Here is a 19,219-nt window from a genome sequence, read left to right as displayed (position 1 = left end):
TTATGTGTCAAAAATTGTCCATCTTACTTTTGAAGGACTAGAAATGACCTCTGAACTGCCATCAGTTTCCTGCTGACAGAATACCCTAATTGGGGATGGGGGGGGCGGATCCTGTTGTTTCCTGATCACTGTCATCAGCTTGTTTATTGCAAAGCATTGCCATTTTTGGTATTAGCTGGGTGGCCTTAAGGAAACAGGACTTTTAAACCTGAATTACCACAGTGAATGAATGGTCCTGTTATCAACAGTTTTTGCAGTGGAGAAATGGCGCTGAGAGGAAAGAAAGAAAAGGTGTACAGATGCTAACATTGTTTATTATTGTTTTAGTTGGCTGTAATATTTTTATCTGTGCTAACGGAGAACACTGGTGGGATGAATAATCCCAAACAGCCAATCATCTATTCTATAATAAAACCCCAATTAATTGGATTCCAAGTATTCAAAACTCTCAATTGGCATTTCCACTCCCCCCCACTCTCCCTTGCATCCAACTTTTATGAAAGAGAAAATGCTATAAGAAAAATCCTTATAATGGGAATTTATTCCCCAAAGCAATCTCTCTGGTATACCCAGGGATTAGTACAGCTTCATCCCAGTCTTTTCCCCTAGCTGTTCCCAACCTTTTTAAGTATGAAGACCCTTTTTTAATGGTAAAACCCAGTGTAAGTCTCACATGGTATTAGAGTCCCATGGTACCATTTTACTATTAGGATCTGGTGGTTCAGAATGTACAGAAGACTACTGTGATGTCACTAATTCTTTTAAACGAAGTTTCGTTCGTTCAGTCATGACTGCACCTACATGCATTTGTAAAATGGTAATGCATATTTGTGAGACATGCAGTCAAAAGCAGGTAGGTTTACTTATTTATAGACTCAGATAATAGATTTCTGGAACCCTTACAATAACTAGATGTCCCAGATGTGTAAAATAGCTAACTGTCCTTCACCATGCACTCAACATATACTGAGTGGCTACTATGTACGTAGCACCGTGCTAGGCTCTGCAGGAGATAGAAAATCTTCATAAGACATGTTCTCTGCCAGCACAGAGCTTGAGGTCTAGTGGGAAGGACTGAAATAAGACACACCTACATGAATTTAGTTCTTTTACTTGGGTCCAAGGCCAGGGATTTCATTTGGGGTAGGGAATTCTGGTACGAAAAATCCCTTCACCAAATGTAGGTGTTTCTTGGGGTTTTCAGAGAGTTGCCTGGAGCACAGAGAATTGCTCAACAAAATAGTGTGGAAGGGCCTTGTGGAAAGTTGTTGCTGCCCCACATGGGCCCCAGAAGCCTTCCTAGAGAAGGCTGAGCAGGAAGACACATGACCCAGTTGAGGGACAAAGTGAATAAGTTTGGCTGGAGCACCAAGTGTGTGGAGGGGGATTACGTGAGAAATGGTTGGAAGGAGTGGAAGGTTTGTTCTTTTTTGTTGTTGGTTTTGTTTTTTAGGTGGTTTTTTGGAAGTAATCATGGTTAAGTAACTTGCCCAAGGTCACACAGCTAGTAAGCGTCTAAGGCTGGAGTTGAACTCAGGTCCTCCCTGACTCCAGGGCCAGCTTTCTATCCACTACAGCACCACCTTATAATTTTTTTTTTTGGTTTTTGGAGGCAAGAGAAAGGTGCATTCTTGTGAGATATACTATAGTCAACCACATCTTTACAGCTACATAATTAACTTAAAGGTTTAGAGAATATAAAATATTCCTGTGTTTGTTTGTTTGTTGACTTAAAAAATAAGTTTGATTCAAAAGTGCAAGGCACTGCCCTAAGGATGCTCCTCCAATATATTTCAAAGTCCTATAAGATTTAGAACAACTTGGCGTAACCTGATACAAGAAAAGTCAGGTGGACGAAGAATGTCTGTGGTCAGACTATGATATACAGTTGGATGGATAGCCCACAGAGCTTGTCCATCAGCATAGATATCTTGAGACAGACACTAAAAATGGACTGTTTACTGGGCCTAGAAATGAACAGGAAGAAAACAGCTAGATGGCCTTTTGGAAACTGCACAGTTCTTTCAATGAGCCTTTTTGACATCAATATTCTTCCAATGATGTTATATGGCTCTGAGTCAGCATACCACAGTCTGAAGAATGAAACCTGAGGGTCTTTCAAAAAGCAATGGGGCAATACATGGTGGGTATGAAAGGCAGTAATATCACCAACCACTTGCACAGGAGAAGTCATATATGAAAAAAAATCAGAAATGTGACCAGAAAAGGAAGTTGACTCTTCATTTTGGGAGAGTTAGGGTCAACTACTGGGTGACCCACATGCTCCATTGGTGTCTATGCAATGGCTAGAGAGCTAGAGGAAGGCCCCTGGCAAAGAAGTTCTGAAAAATCAGCGCAGTTCAACTTAACTTTGCATTAATTGACATTTAAATAAATGACTTTGAACAAAAGGAAGGAAGGAATTTAGATAGGGCTGCAGCAACCTTAAGAGAACCTCATTACCAGGTGAAAGAGTCTGATCATCATCTATGGTTAAAGATCAGTACCATGATTATTGATCTTATTTATTGTGACTTCAAGAGGGGGAACTGCTTTTAAAACCTCGAATCAGCACAACCAAATTACATTTATGAACTTTTACTTAATTAGCCAGAAAAGGATACCAATGCATTTGGACCTAATAGTTCACCCTGAAGATTAAAATAGGGCTATGTTACTTTAAAAAGGTAATGCACGGTTAAATGAATTTTGATTTAAAAAATTTGGGGGTAACCAGAATATACCTCATTCCAAAATGCACATGGCTTTGGATTGTACTACATAGATATTTTGTGACGAATTCACGTTCTCCCTCATTTTGTTTAGATGAGTAGTCAAACTGGTCTGCCTTTCCCTGGACATAATGTTGTCTGTTTGGCAGTGGGAAGAAGCAGACCCAGGATTAAAACTGTTCGTGGATAATCAAGTGGTTACTATATTCCAAATCAGTATATGAAAATCGTGCTATACTTGGCTCAAGTTGAAACACATATGAGAGGACTCATCAAAGCACAGTTCCCCAATACATCCAACTGGGGCTTCATGCAAAGAGGAAAAATATAAAACCCAAATGCAGTGGCTTGGGCAATGTGTTGCATTGCATGGTGTGTTGCTTTATTTTTGTTTCCTATTGGAATTCATCTGTTGATGCTTTTTAGGGGATAATGGTTGATGAAGCTGAAGAGTTTATGACAGAACCTCCAAACAAAGTTAAGCGCTCTGGAAAATACTCTCTGGGATCCCCGAAGAAGAAGCGAAACTTGTCCCTATCCCCTCTATCAAAGAAGTTACAAACTGCAACCACCAGTGGAAAGCAAAGGCCATCAACCTCCTCGATGGCGTCATCTTCAGGTTTCAAAAGAGCTATCCCATTATACAAAGGTATATTCGTAATTCTGGGCTGATGACCAGAAGAGTTAGACTTGAAACTTTTTAGTGAAATGTTTTTGCTTCAGGATTTGCCTTCCCATCTTGGTCTTCTCAAGCTGCAGAGTGACCAAGAGATCACTGAGTGTACTATTCACCTGTTGTCTCCACATAGCTCTGGCAGATAGCTTATGGCTCTAACACAGCTCAAGTTCACTCTTGTACTCAATAAGCATTTATTAAGCACCTTTTTTATGGCACTTGCTAGGTGCTGATCTGAACACAAGGCTTTACACATATATGCATTTATGTGTGCTTATACACACATATATATATACATACACACACACACACACACACACGCACACACACACGCACACATGCACAAAATCTCCACTCTGCCACTTCCTACTTCTTTGATCTGGACAAGTTACTTCACCTGCTTGGGCCTCAGTTTTCTTGTCCGTAAAATGAGAAGACTGGCCTAGGTGGCCTGAGGTCACTCCCAGCTCAAGATCTAGGGGCCTATGTTCCATATTCCCCATGATGTTGCTCTTCCCTCATAGATCACTCAGTCGTCAGTTCTGGACGCGTCCTGCCTTAGTTCTTGTTCACGCTCATTTCATAGCCATTTGCAGTAGTCATCATTGCCCTTGCTAATGTCTTTCAAGTGCTCTTCACCCCTTTTGATCTTGGTGGCAGTGATGATTCCTCCTCATGATCATCTTGTTCCTCCTCTCTGTTCTAATCCATCCAAATCCCCAAATAAACAGTCATCATTCCTTAGAATGCACAAAGATCGTTAACAAGTCTTCCCTAAAGCTTCTGGGTGCTTTGTCTGCACGTACCAAATCAAACAGGAGCCAGTTTTCTATTGCACCCCAGCCATCAGGCTGTATATCCTGTAGACACCATCACATCATTTTCTTCTTTTCACCGATTTCTTAGCATAATCCTTCAGCATAAGCAACAAGCCTCTGACAATTTACGTTTGCAATCGAGAAGTTAAAACATTCTGAGGCAGACCAGTGAAGTTCCACATTTATTTTGTAGCTTGTAAAACACAAAGGATTAGACAGGAAGCCAACATATCAGGCACTTACAAATAAATGGTGGACTTCTTTTTGAAACCTACCAGTTCCTGTAGGTATTCGTCGTGCAAAGGGCAAAGGTGGCAAGGTCATCTTCTTGAATTTGAGTTACATTTGTCGAGAGGTTTTTGCACTATAGTCACTTGAATTAATTGCCTGGTTTCATTTTATCCTCTTGCATTTGAAGAAAGTAATGGCTGGTGGTAATTTGCCCCTAAATGAGGAACCAAACCTTGTGAGCCAATGAGTCCTCTCTCAATTCTGTATCTTAATGTGATTTCCAGATGCGAGTGTAGGCCCAGATGACAGCGGAAAAAGTTTGGAAAATGGTGAATTTCCAGTTAATTTATCATCGCAGTCAGCTGAAGCTATGGATGAAGCTAGCGTTCTGAGAAATGATTTGGATGCTCTGCTGAACGAGTTGAATAGCTTGAGTGGTGGGTTAGTCTATCCAGCCGTTGGTAACAGAGTTGGTAGAGGATCTGGAAATGCCAGTCACTCCCCAAATGACCAAATAGCAGCAGCGGGAGCAGCCGCAGCAGGAGCAGCAGCAGCAGGACAGTCAACTTCTGCATCTGGCTCCAGTTCACTGAACAACCCACAGGAGGAAACCGAAGCTAGTTTCAAAGTTCAAATACTGAAGGAGGTGCGAAAGCCCGGAAGAAGTAAGTATTTAAAGAGTCTGTTAACACAATAGCTGATGGAGGGCCGATAGCTGCCATGAGGGAAAAAAAAACCAAAAACTGTCATTTGCTATAGTCAGGTTTTAACCCATCTTTGGATGGCTCTTCTTTGCACTGCTTATATCTCTGTTAAGCAAGACCATCTGATACAGCAACTGTGACTGACAAAACATATAACATTCTACTCTTGCAGCTTACCATTCCTTAAGAGAGAGGAAGGAAGTGTGTTTTAACATCAGTCATCTGGAGTCAACGTTGGTCATTGTATTTGAACTGAATTGTGTTGTCTTTCCTTTATGCCATTGTATTTTGTTCTCCTGGTTCTGCTTACTTCATTTTGCATCACTTCTTACAAGTCTTCCTGTGTTTCTCTGAATTCTTCATAATCATCGTTTCTTATAGCACAGTAATATTCTACCAGATTCATGTACCATAGTTTGTTCAGCTGTTCTACCAATTGGTGAGCACATAATTTGTTTCCAGCTTTTTGCTACTACAAAAGGGCTGCCATGAATACTTTGGTACATAAAGGATATTTCTGTCATTGACCTCCTTGAGGTACATGCCCAGTAATGGGAGTACTGGGTCAAAGGGTATGAACAGCTTAGTTACATTTCTCACATAACTCCAAATTATTTTCCAGAAGAGTTGAACCAATTCACAGCCCCGCCAACCATATTAGCATGGCTTTTCTTACCACAGCCTCTCCAACATTAATTATTCCCATCTTTTATTGCATTTGCCAATTTGATATGTGTGAGATGATACCACAGAGTTGTTTCAGTTTGTATTTTGTGGCTTAGTGGATAGGGCGCTAGGCCTGGAGTCAGGAAGACCTGAGTTCAAATGTGACCTTAGACATTTACTAGCTGTGGGACCCTGGGCAAGTCACTTAACCTTTGCCTTAATCCCCTGGAGAAGGAAATTACAAACCACTCCAGTATCTTTGGCAAGAAAACTCCATGGACAGCATTGGCATGCTATAGTACACAGGGTCACGAAGAGTCAGACACAACTGAACAAACCACCACAATCGATGATTTAGATATTTTTTCATAGGATTGTCGATAGTTCACATTTCTTCTCTTAATAACTGTTCATATCCTTTGGCAAGGTATGGTCACTTATGAGCACTGAGTTCCCCTCCCAGAGTCCTTTTTTTTTATTTTATTGATGCCTTTTTTAAAACATCACGGTCACTTCCCCATATATTCCACTCCCACCCTCCCAATAGAACCCTCCCTTGTAAAAAAAGAAAAACAGGTAAACAAAACCAACACAACGACCACGTCTGACAGCCTGTGTGACATTCTGCACCTGTAGCCCCCCACCACTCTGTCAAAAGGAGGGAAGTGTGTTTCATCATCTACCCTCTGGAACCAAGGTTGGTCATTGCATTTAATCCGAGTTTGGATGCCTTTTATTTTCCTTTATATTATTGGAGTTATTGTGTATGTCGTTCTTCTGGTTCTGCTTTTTTGACTAGACTCTACTTCCTACAAGCCTTCTCATGTTTCTCTGAATTTTTCATTTTCGTAATTTCTTGGTAGAACAATAGGATCTGTTACCTTCATATTCCCCAATCACTTCAGCCATTCCCCAGCTGGTGGATGCCAGCTTTATTTCTAGTTCTTTGCTACCACAAAAGAGAAAGATGCTCTACATATTTTGGTCTATATGGCAACTTTGCCATTTGCCCTCCATGGGCCACATGTCTAGTAATGGAATTGCTTGGATCAAAGGATATGAATGGTTTGATAGCTTTTCTGGCCTAATCCCAAATTGTTTTCCAGAATGGATGCACTGATTCATGGTCTCACCAATAGCGTATTTGTGTGCCTGTTTTCCCACAGCCCCTCTAATAGTGACTATTTCCATCTTTTTTCATCTTTGCCAATTTGCTGGATATGAGGGGAAATCTTCAGAGTTTTAATTTGCATTTATCTTAGTGATGTGGGTCATTTTTTACATGGTTATTCATGGTTTACACTTCTCTTTTGAAAACTGTTCATCTCCTTTGACAAGTTGTGCTGTCACTTCTTCACTCTGAGTTCTTGATTGTAGAAATCCCCAGATGAGATCTCAGACCACGAGCCTCGGCTCTTCATCAGTTGCAAATAGCAACGAGGACAGCAACAATGCATTCCCTAATGGCAAGCAGGGAAGTGAATTTTTGAAGATGTGCCCATCAATAATGGCAGACTCCCTTGGACTTCTCACTATGTTGTGATCAGTTTTGGGGGAGGGAAGGTCCTACTTTGGGGAAGTATGTACCCATCAGTAAGGGTGTGTATCTCTTTAGAGTAAGTAGAAAGTATGGCAGAGCCATGGTGTAATGGACAGAGTGCTGGGCTTGGACTCAGGACAATCCGCGTCCACATCTGTCTTCTGAAGCTTAACCAGTCCTGTGATTCTTGGTGTATCTCAAGCAAACTAACTACACTGCAATCTGTGTTTTTGGAGGATAAACCCTATTCTGGGGAGGTCATAGATCTTTCATCTGTTTGTATATGGAATATCCCAAATGTAGGTCTGAAATAGAGCCCTTTGTAGGGATGCTGTTTATCAGGACAGAGTTTACTATCAGAAGAAAAACAGTATATAATAATAATCAAGAGTTAACGTTTACGCAGTGCTTACTATGTACCAGGCACTGCGCAAAAGCGCTTTCTGATTATTTCATTTATCCTCACAATGACCCTGGGAGGTAGGTGCTAGCATGATTTCCATTTAGCAGATGAGGAAGCTGAGGCAGACAGGTGAAGTGACTGGCCCAGGGTCATACAGCTAGTAAGTCTCAGAGTCGGCCCAACACTCTATCCGTTCTACCCTGGCTGCCCATAACAAGAAGAGAAAGAAGAATAACCAATAACAATAAGCCGTGTGAAGCTAGCCTTGAGAGCTTTGTTTGGTTTTTTATTTTTTAATTTTTTTAATTTTACATTTGCAAATCCCTTTCCAGACATTATCTCGTTTGACCCTCACTGGAGCCCCGGGAGGGAGGTACTCCTAACATATGAAAGCTCTTTAGCTTGAATGCAAACAAAAGAAGGTTTGCCCAGATACTGCCCCTGCTGCTAGCTAAGCTAAGCTCACAGTTTTTCCTTAGCTCTGGTTTTCTTGAATTCAGCAACAATTTAAGTGCCTTAAGAAAAATAAACCATACAGAAAACACTGTGTTTTTAATGCTTTCAGATTATGAAAAGATCTTCACTGTGCTTGAAAAACTACATGGATCTGTGGAAACCCAGAAACGTTTGATTTTTGTTGCAATCAAGGAGGCAGCAAGGTTTGTATTGAGTAGAGATGCTCGGGCCTTACAGGCTGAGGACAGGGCAGGGGCAGGGTTGGGGCAGGGAGGGTTTGATGGCCTTTAACTCTACCTTCATCCTGCTTCCCTTTACCACCAAGTGGGTGAGCAGGAGTCTGACAGGGATTTGGAGTGAGCCAGTACAGTTCAGATCCCAGCTCTCGCCCTTACTGCCTGTGCAACTGTGGGCAAGTGCTTTCCTCTCTCTAGGCCTCTGTTTTAGCCTCTGAAATAAGGCCCTTAGACTAGAGGATGGTTACAGACCCTTTGAGCTCTGACATTCTGTGATCCAGCACTACAACTAGTTTGTGCTGTCTCTCATGGGCACACAGACTAAGTACCTGGAGCTCTCCAGGAATTCTCTGTCCTTGCCAGGATCCAAGCTGGAATCATGGGGCAGAGATAATGAAAAGAGTGAAGGAAGGGATTAGAGGCAGAGCCAGTACCAGAGTCTTTGGCCAAGAATACAGACGCAGGAAGGCCTACCTCTAGATAATGCGTTTGACTACAAGAGCCTTTCTTAAGGTACTATAGTGAGCATTTTGGGCCCATCTCCAGTGGTCCTGATCTGCATTTTTCCACTGGACCCAGATGGCTCTGGAGGAGAAAGTGAGGCTGGTGACTTTGCACAGCCCTCCCTCACTTAAATCCAGTTCAGCTACATGTCTTGGCATCACCTCCCTGATGTCATAGTCCTCTTCGAGAACAAAGGATGAACAACAACCTGTGAGTGACCATTGGTGGAAAACGTTAAAATGATCAGCAGTTCCTCCTTTTTGTACTTTACAGGACTGTGAGAGTCAAATTATATAACATTATGTAAAGTTTTGTAAACTCGAAAGCGCTATATCAATGCTGTTGGTCAGTCGTTTTCAGTGGTGTCTGACTCTTCACGACCCCAATGGGGATTTTCTTGGCAAAGATACTGGAATGGCGTGCCATTTCCTTCTCCAGTTCATTTTGTAGATGGGGAAACTAAGTCAAAAACAGGATAAAGTGACTTACCCATGGTCACATAGCTAGTAAGTGTCTGAGGTCAGATTTGAACTCGGGTCTTCCTGACTCCAGGCCCTATCCACTGAGACACCTAGCTGCCTTCTTATCAATCCTAGCTATTTTTAATAAATTCCTTTGCAAGCTTTATTTTCCAGTTTTATAAGCTGATGCTAGTGGCAGACTCATCAACGCTTATACTTGTTATTTCACAAAGTATTTTTCTTCCCAGCAGCCCTGTAAGGCAGGTAATATAAAGCCTAGTATCCCTGTTGTTTTTTAAATTACATTTTTATTTATTTCATTAAATATTTCCCCATTACATCTTAAAATTTTTTGACATTCAGTTTTTTTTATTTTTGAGTTCCAAATTCTCTCCCTTTCTCCTGCCACCCCCCCACCCCTTGAGAAGGCAAACAGTATATGGACCATAGCATTCCCATTTTGCATCTGAGTAAGTCAGTGGCTATGTCATTTGCCCAGGGTCACATGACTAATGATGGCTAAGAAGCCTGGGTGGAGGGAGGGGTGGCAAAGCTAGGTTTCAGACTCAAGTCTTCCAAGTCCCATGTTCTTTCTACTCCATCAAGCTCCCTTTTTAAAGGGTACTGAGCGAACCTATTGAGCTCCTAACAAGAAGGTTGATTTATGTTGGAGGCCTGGGACGTTGTGCTCACTGGACTGCATCCTGAAAAGGAGAGCTCTTTGGAGCTCTATGTAGCCAAGCTCCTTCAGGGCAGAGACTCTCATCTTGCTTTTGTATCCCCAGTGCTTGGTACATAGTAGATGCTTAATAAATGCCAACTGATTGGTTGATTACACTCAGGCTTTATACAAGCCATTTGGGGTGGGGGGAACCCACGGTCTATATTTCTACCAGTATGATGACTATAAGATATTCTCATTTTCAGCCAACCAGGATAAGTAAGATTTTCTAGCATATTACAAGAAGGACAAAGCACAGGAGATAGGCATTCAGAAGAGTTGATTCCAGGATTTGACCTCCAGATGGTACAGATTCAATTCAATCTCCAAATATGGTATATAGGGTAACTTGGTTAACCCAAGTAGTGTCTTGACCTGAACATCCCTTTTCCTTATTTGAGATCACAGTATCATCAGTTTGGAGCTGACAGGGAACTATTGCATCTGTATACAAGATGGCAACATCTTGTATACAGATAAATAAATACAAAGTTGAAGGAGAGAACCCCAGTAAATAAGGGGATTGGAGAAGACTTCTTGGTGTAGAGGTCGCCACCTGGATTGAGCCTCAAAGAAGAAGGATTCTGATAGACAGATTCCTGATGACCTTGATTTTCTCAGTAAATCAAGAGATGGTGTCTTAGTGGGAAGGATTAGGGTATAAATTGGAAATAGTCGCTTCAGAGAGTTACATCAACTTGGGAAGAAGAAAAGGACTGATGTATGTCAGTAAAGGCCCCAGTTGATTCAACAACATGAGGATGTAGTGTACCCTACACATCGAGTCATTTTCACATCCCCCTCAGCACCTAGCATGTAGAAGGTACTTGAACGATACAATATGTTGGTTGACGGAATCTTTTTCTTATAACTACTTTCAGGTTTAAAAAACGAGTTTTAATTCAACGTCTTCAGATGCTGTTAGAAGAAATACACTTTCACAACCTCCCAACCCATACCACTAACACTGAACACAACAGTGACAACAATGAGGATGACAGCGATGACGACAGCGACAACAACAAGGTTGACAGTGATGATGATGACGACGATGACCACGACGATGACAACGACGACGACGATGACGACGACCATGATGACGACCATGACGACGACGATGACGACGACGATGACGACGACGATGATGACGACGATGATGACGACGATGATGACGATGATGACGATGATGACGATGATGATGATGACGATGATGATGACGACGATGATGATGATGATGATGACGATGATGATGACGACGATGATGACGATGATGACTAAGAAATTTGAATTTCCAAAGTAGCCTTTTGAAAAATGACAAATTTGGGGCAGCTAGGTGGTTCAGTGAGTAGAGCACCGGCCCTGGAGTCAGGAGGACCTGAGTTCAAATGCGGCCTCAGACACTTGACACATATACTAGCTGTGTGACCCTGGGCAAGTCACTTAACCCCAATTGCCCTGCCAAAAAAAAAAAAACAAAAAACAACAAAAACAAAAAAAAAAGAAAAATGACAAATTTGCTGTTCTCTTATTCTAATGAATAGATCCAGTGTAAAATTTTGCCTTTGCCTCTCAGGCAACTTTATCGTATAAGAATCTGAGCACAGCTATGATAGCATTTTAATTTGTAATCTCTTGGCCAGCAGAAGCTGGAACATGTAGCCATAGCAATCTCCTCAGAAGGAATGGGGTGGCTTTCTTTTGCCTGTGAAGGGTGATGATTTTTTTTTTCAGTGGCCTGACAAATACCTTTGCATAAAGTGAGTAGAAAGCCTCAAAGCCTGATTCCTGCACCCTGCACAGAGCTTCTCTTTCTCTGGAAAGATGACCTACCCCACTCCTGGCTACCATGCATTCATAAATCAGTGGACATCACCACAGCCCTAATTTCACAAACTATTATTTAAATCTTGTATTTTTAAAAGTCTTACTTTGATGTTTGTTTTTTTTTACTTTAGTTCTTTCTAAATCTCTGTTCATCTACTCACTCCTTCCCACCCCCACCTCACCCTCAATGAGCCTTCCCTTATGAGAAAAAACCATTTCAGCAAAACGAACTGACACCAACTAAGTTGGACAGTGTATGCAACATTCCACTACACCCATAATCCCTTATTTCTCCAATGGAAAGAGAGAAGTCTAGCTTAGCCATGCCTTTTAAATGATGCAGGTTTCTGAGTAGACTGAGCCAAGAAGTAAATAAACCTGCTAATTGGGTATGAATGAAAAAGAAAGGCAGCCCTGAGACACTGTATCCCTGGTCCTTTTTTCTAGCACTGGTTGCACCCACTCTCATACTCCCTGACACCTTCCTCCTCTGTGGTCCAGCCATACATACTGGCCTGTTTCCTATTCCCCATTTTCCATCTCAGTAACTTTGCACTGGCTGTTACCCATGCCTCAGATGTTCTCCCTCTTTACCTTCCTCTCTTCAAATCCTTCAAGATACAGCTCAGATGCTGCCACCTTCAGGAGACCTTTCCCAGGCCCCCACTCCCTTCCCCTAATCTGCCAGGTCCCCGAGCCCTCCCTCCCCCACCTCTACCCCCACCCCCTAGCCGCCAGTGTCTTTGCTGCTCAGGTTATCTTGTATCTCTTCTATATGGTTCTTATATATGCTTATATATGTACATTTTGTCTCTCCCATTAGAATGTAAGCTCTTTGAGGACAGGGCCTATTTTCCCTTTTTCTTTGTATCCCCAGTGCTTAGAAGAGTGTCCAGCACACACATGTTTAATACATGTTTCTTGATCAATTCCTCCTGCCAGTCCCTTGAACAATCTCTTTCAGACTTTTTGCTTTGTTTACAGATTTTGTGAAAATACATTTGAAATTTTCCAGATCCCTGACCTCAACTTTGTTTTCATCCTCTGAGGATGGCACTTCTCAAGGCAAACTTGTATTCACTGTGCTTTGTAAATGGTGAAAGTTTTTCATGTTCTACAAAGAATTATTTTTGAGCAGTACTGTTAAAGTCATTAATTCTGTGATAATTGTATCTGTTTACAAATAAGCTTTGAACTCTTAAAATAAATCGTTTTATTACTCCTAAAAGTGTGTGCTTATTGAACTTATTGGCTAATTGACACAATGGGAGCTGATAGATATAGATAGGTCCCAGGACATAGCTGGGGGCAGCCTCCCCAGGGCAGCAATCATGTCTAGTGGTGATGAGATGGACAATGAACCAGGAGAAGAAACTGAGAAAGAATGGTCAAGTCAAAATAGAATCAGGAGAAAGAAATGGCCTGTAAGTCACGGGAGGAGAGAGTATCCAGGAGACCAATAGCCAACTATCTCAAGAGTTATCAAAGAGGTTAAGGAGAAAAATAAAAACTCAGCTCACCCTGTCACCTCCACCCCACACACACCCAATAAACTCCATAGGCTCCCTATTATCTCCAGGATCAAATAGAAAATCCCATTTCTTTCAAAGCCCTTTACAATCTCACCCCCTCCCACCTTTCCCATCTTCTACCCTTCCTCCCCTCCACTTTGTGATCCAGTGACACTCCTTGTTGTTCCTTGCTCACATAATACATTCCACTTCTGAGCTTTGGATGTTTTCCCTGGCTGTCCTCTATGCCAGGAATGCACTCCTCCTCCTCACCTCACCCTCATGGCTTCCCCAATATCCTTCAGGTTTCAGCTGAAACCTCACTGGCAAGAAGCCTTTCCTGAGACCTCAGTACTGGTACTAGCTTTCCCTCTGAGATTATCTCTACTGGATCCTGTATATATCTTGTTTAAACATAGTTGTTTGCCTGGTATCTCCCTCACGTGAGCTCCATGAGATACTGTTTTTGTGTTTCTTTGTATACCCGGTATTTAGTACAGTTCTGGGCACATAATAGGGGCTTAATAAATGCTTGTTGACTTGAGTACAGTAAGGGTTGAGAAAAAGCCATTGGATCTGGCCAGTTAAGAGGCTCAGCAACCTTTGAGGGAGCTGTTTCAGTAGGAGTGCTTTGATCTTTTGTTTTTGGAACCCCTACATTTCCCAATGCAATACTCCCCCTTTCTGTTCCTGGAATGCCATCCCTTCGAACATTTTTTTTTAAATAAAAGTCTGGAGTAGAATTTATTGTTTCAGCTGATATTAAAAAGAAAAAGCAGAGGTAGCAATCATGATCTCAGACAAAGTTAAAGCTAGAAAATTTTAATTAAAAGAGATAAATAGGGAAACTATACTATGTATCACCAATATTATTCAATATTGTTTTAGAATATTTAAACTTACCATAGATGATACAAAATACCTGATATCTGCCAAAAGAGACAAAAGAATTACATGAAGATAATTATAAAACACTTTTATACAAATAAAGCCAGATTTAAGTAATTGGAAAAATATTAATTGTTCATGGGTAGGCAAAGCCAACATAATAAAAAATAAAATTTTACCTAACTAATCTATTTATTCAATGGCATACCAATTGAATTACTAAAAAGTTATGTACTGAATTAGAAAAAATAATAACTATTCATTTGGAAGAGCCAAAGGTCAAGAATATCAAAGAAACTAATGAAAAAGAATGTAAGGGAAGGAGATTCAGCAGTACCTGACCTTAAACTATGATATAAGGCAGTAAATGTCAAAACTATCTGGTACTGGCTAAGAATAGAATGGTAGATCAGTGGAACAGAGTAGACATACAATATATTCTACCAAAGGACTACAGTAGCTTTGTGTTTGACAAATGTAAATATTTAAGTTTTGGGGATAAGAATTCATTACTTGGTAAAAAAAAAATTGTTGAGAAAGCTAGAAAGCTGTCTGGCAGAAATTGAGTATAGACAATATATAAATCTATATCTACACCCACAGATATATACATATATACATACACATGCATATATATACCCACATATATTACATAAATACATATATAAGATATTGGTATATAAATATAGATAGGCATTATGACTTCATGCATATGTGTGTAAATGAACTCATAAAAGGCATTTAATAAAACTGAATAATAAGGTGAATTGCAAAAAATAATTCCATATACATGCAAAGGCACACTCTCTTCCAAATTCCCATGTTACTCATAGGAGAAAGGACACTAGTAGCCTGTACAACTCACACTCCTAAGATTGTACATAGATAAATATTTTTTTTAAATTTATTTATTATATTTAGTTTTCAGCATTGATTTTCACAAGAGTTTGAATTACAAATTTTCTCCCCCTTTCTACCCTCCCCCCCACTCCAAGATGGCATGTATTCTGGTTGCCCTGTTCCCCAGTCAGCCCTCCCTTCTGTCACCCCACTCCCCTCCCATCCCCTTTTCCCTTCCTTTCTTGTAGGGCAAGATAAATTTCTACGCCCCATTGCCTGTGTATCTTATTTCCTAGTTGCATGCAAAAACTTTTTGTTTTTGAACATCTGTTTTTAAAACTTTGAGTTCCAAATTCTCTCCCTTCTTCCCTTCCCACCCACCCTCCCTAAGAAGTCAAGCAATTCAACATAGGCCACATGCATATCATTATGTAAAACCCTTCCACAATACTCATGTTGTGAAAGACTAACCATATTTTGCTCCTTCCTAACCTATCCCCCTTTATCCAATTTTCTCCCTTGACCCTGTCCCTTTTCGAAAGTGTTTATTTTTGATTACCTCCTCCCCCATCTGCCCTCTCTTCTATCATCCCCCCTTTTTTATCTTCTTCCTCCTTCTTTCCTGTGGGGTAAGATACCCAATTGAGTGTGTATGGTATTCCCTCCTCAGGTCAAATCTGATGAGAGCAAAATTCACTCATTCCCCCTCACCTGCCCCCTCTTCCCTCCCAACAGAATTGATTTTTCTTGCCACTTTTATGTGAAATAATTTACCCCATTCTATCTCTCCCTTTTTCCCTCTCTCAATATATTCCTCTGTCATCCCTTAATTTGATTTTATTTCTTTTAGATATCATCCCTTCATATTGAACTCACCCTGTGCCCCCCATATGTATATATACACATACATATATACATACATATACACACACATATATATGCATATTCCCTTCAGCTACCCTAATACTGAGGTCCAAGTAGGAATGTAAACAAAACAGTTCAACTTTAGTAAGTCCCTTGCAATTTCTTTTTCTTGTTTACCTTTTCATGCTTCTCTTGATTGTTGTGTTTGAAAGTCAAATTTTCTATTCAGCTCTGGTCTTTTCACTGAGAAAGCTTGAAAGTCCTCTATTTTATTGAAAATCCATATTTTGCCTTGGAGCATGATACTCAGTTTTGCTGGGTAGGTGATTCTTGGTTTCAATCCTAGCTCCACTGAGCTTGAACATTTTTTTTTAAAAAGAGAAGAGAACAGTTCAGCAACACTTACCAACACAGCAAAGAAGATTGCCATTAAATTCAGCATTCCGTAGCCATGGTCCTCCACATCTGCAAAGAAGCAGAGGTGCCCTCTCATTTCTTTGGTTTCAAGCTAGATTGTTATCATTTCACAGCATTTGGTTTCCATTGTTCTTTTTGGTTTTTGCACTCGTGTTGTATAGATTGCCTTCCTAGTTCTGCTTACTTCTCTTTGCATCATTTCACACATCTTCCCTTGCTTCTTGCTCCTTTGTCATTCAGTTGTTCTTCAGTTGTGTCTAATTCTTTGTGACCCCATTTGACGTTTTCTTGGCAGATAGTGGAGTGGTTTCCCATTGCCTTCTCCAGCTCATTTTATAGATGAGGAAACTGAGGCAAACAGGGTCACACAGCTAGTAAGTGTCTAAGGCCAGATTGGAACTCAGGAAGATGAGTCTTCCCGACTCCAGGCACTGCAGTGCCACCTAGCTGCCCTACTCTTACCCAAGCCTCTATATATGCTCAAGTGATTTTTCCATTCCATCTTGTCTCCTTCACCAGACTGCCCTCTTTGCCATCCTCACTCTATCACTTATATCTCTCCTTACGTACCAGCTCCTTACCTGTACTGCCCATAAACATGCCCATGTTTGTCCCATCCTCAAGAAACCCTCCCTGGATCCTTACTCTTGTCCTCTATCTCCTCCAGAAGGCCCTGTACCATAGGTACCTCCACTTTGTCTCCCTCGCTCTCTTCTTATCCCCTTAAGATCCGGCCTCCAACCTCGTCATTTCATTGAAACTGTTCTCTCCAAAGTTCCCAATAATTTCTTCATTGCCAGATCCAACAGCTTTTTCTCCATCCTCATTCTCCCCACCTCTCTGCAGCCTTTGACACTGTTGAGCGCCTTCTCCTTGATGTTCTCCTCTCTGGAGGTTTTTGTGACACTGCTCTCTCCTGGTTTTCCTCCTACCTAGCCAACCATTCCTTGCCAGTCTACGACCTCATCCAGATCATATCTTCTAACCGTAGGTGTATCACAGACTTCTATCCTGGGGCCTCTTTTCTTCTCCCTCTATATATACTGTGTCACTTGGTGATCTCATCAACTCCAAGGGATTTAATTCCATCTCTATACTGACAGTTCTCAAATGTACCTATATCCTGCCCTGACCACTCTGCTGACTTCCATTGTTGCACCTCCAACTGCCATTCAGACATCTAGAATTGGATGTCCAGTGGAATCTTTAACTCAGCATGTCCAAAATGAGATTCATTATCTTTTCCCCAAGCCTTCCCCGATCCTACCTTCCCTATTACTGTTGAGGGTAATGCTATCCTCCCAGTCCTCCAGGTTTACAACCTAGGAGTCATCCTGGACTTCTCACTCTCTCACCTCCCAAATCCAAGCTATTGCCGAGGTCTGTCAATTTCACTTTTGAAATATCTCTCCAATACACCCCCTTCTCTCCTCTGACGCTGCCACCACTCTGGTGCAAGCTCTCATCTCCTCATGCCTGGACTATTGCAGTATCTGCCTGGTGAGTCTGCCTGCCCCAAGTCTCTCCCCACTCCAATTCATCCTCTATTCAGCTACCAAAGTGATTTTCTAAAGCACAGGTCCAACCATGTCACTATTCAACAAACCCCAGTGGCTCCCTATTGCCTCCAGGAGCAAATACAAAATGGTCTGTTGGGCATACAAAGCCCTTTACAACCTAGCCCCCTCCTACCTTTCTAGTCTTCTTAAGCCTTACTCCTTGATCTAATGACATTGGCCTCTTGGCTGTTCCAGGAACAAAGCACTCCATCTCTTCGCTCTGGACATTTTCTCTGGCTGTCCCTCATGCTTAGAATTCTCTCCCTCCTCATTTTTGTCTATTGGATTCCTTAGCTTCTTTTAAATCTCAAAACCCCATCTTCTCCGGGAAGCCTTTCTCAATCCCTCTTAATTCTAGTGCCTTCCTTCTCTTATTTCCTTTTTTCCCTGTATATAGCTTGTTTGTTGTCTCCCCGTTAGATTTTGAGCTCCTCCAAGACAGGCACTGTCTTTTGCTCCTCTTTGTAATCCCAGTGTGTAGCACAGTGCCTGGCACATAGCAATGCTTAATAAATGTCTATTGACCCATTTTCTCCACAGTCATATTTTCCATCTCAGAGCATAGTAATATCCTATTACATTCATACACCACACCTTGGTTAGCCAGTCCCCAATCTGTGGACATCTACTTTGGTTTTTGGCCTTCGTTACTGCAAAAAGTGCCGTTATAAATCAGTGCTCACAAATTGAAAGAGAAAGGGTAAAGTGTACATGAGGGTCCCTGTGAGCCACATGTTGATGGAGTTTTAAAATGTAATATTATCTGTGTTTTACTATATTTTTTATTTTATTAAATATTTCCCAATTACATTTTAATCTGATTTGGACTGTACTAGGGAGTGTTGTGGGCTGCATGTAGCCTACATGTCTGACATCTCTGAAAAACAATGTGGTGTATGTGAGGCCTTTCTTTTTTATTGTTGTCCCCCTTGGGGTGTGTGTCATACAGTGGAATCTCTGGATCAAAGGCTATGGACATTATAATCACTTTCTTCAGATAATTCAAAATTGTTTTCCAGAATGGTTAGACCAATACATAACTCTCCCAACAGTGCTTTCATGTACCTGTCCTTCTATAATCCTGTTAACACTAGTTCTGTCTTTTGTCATCTTTGCCAATTTTCTGGTTGTGAAGTAATACCTTAGAGTTGTTATGATTTTCATTTCT

General features: G+C 41.2%; 1 protein-coding gene across 1 annotated transcript in view; it reads left to right on the top strand.

Annotated features, from left to right (window-relative positions):
• The window catches only part of SAGE1 (sarcoma antigen 1), a 67,322-nt gene extending 53,523 nt beyond the window's left edge, over positions 1–13,799 (top strand). The window contains 5 exon segments of the mRNA XM_036739813.1: positions 3,159–3,381; positions 4,742–5,122; positions 8,336–8,429; positions 11,030–11,181; positions 13,789–13,799. Coding sequence (XP_036595708.1) covers positions 3,159–3,381; positions 4,742–5,122; positions 8,336–8,429; positions 11,030–11,181; positions 13,789–13,799 — 861 coding nt within the window.
• Positions 13,800–19,219: the final 5,420 nt, after the last annotated feature.

This window comes from Trichosurus vulpecula, chromosome X (assembly GCF_011100635.1).
Source record: "Trichosurus vulpecula isolate mTriVul1 chromosome X, mTriVul1.pri, whole genome shotgun sequence".
Classification (NCBI taxonomy): Eukaryota; Metazoa; Chordata; class Mammalia; order Diprotodontia; family Phalangeridae; genus Trichosurus; species Trichosurus vulpecula.
This window is presented reverse-complemented; position numbering and strand designations above follow the sequence as displayed.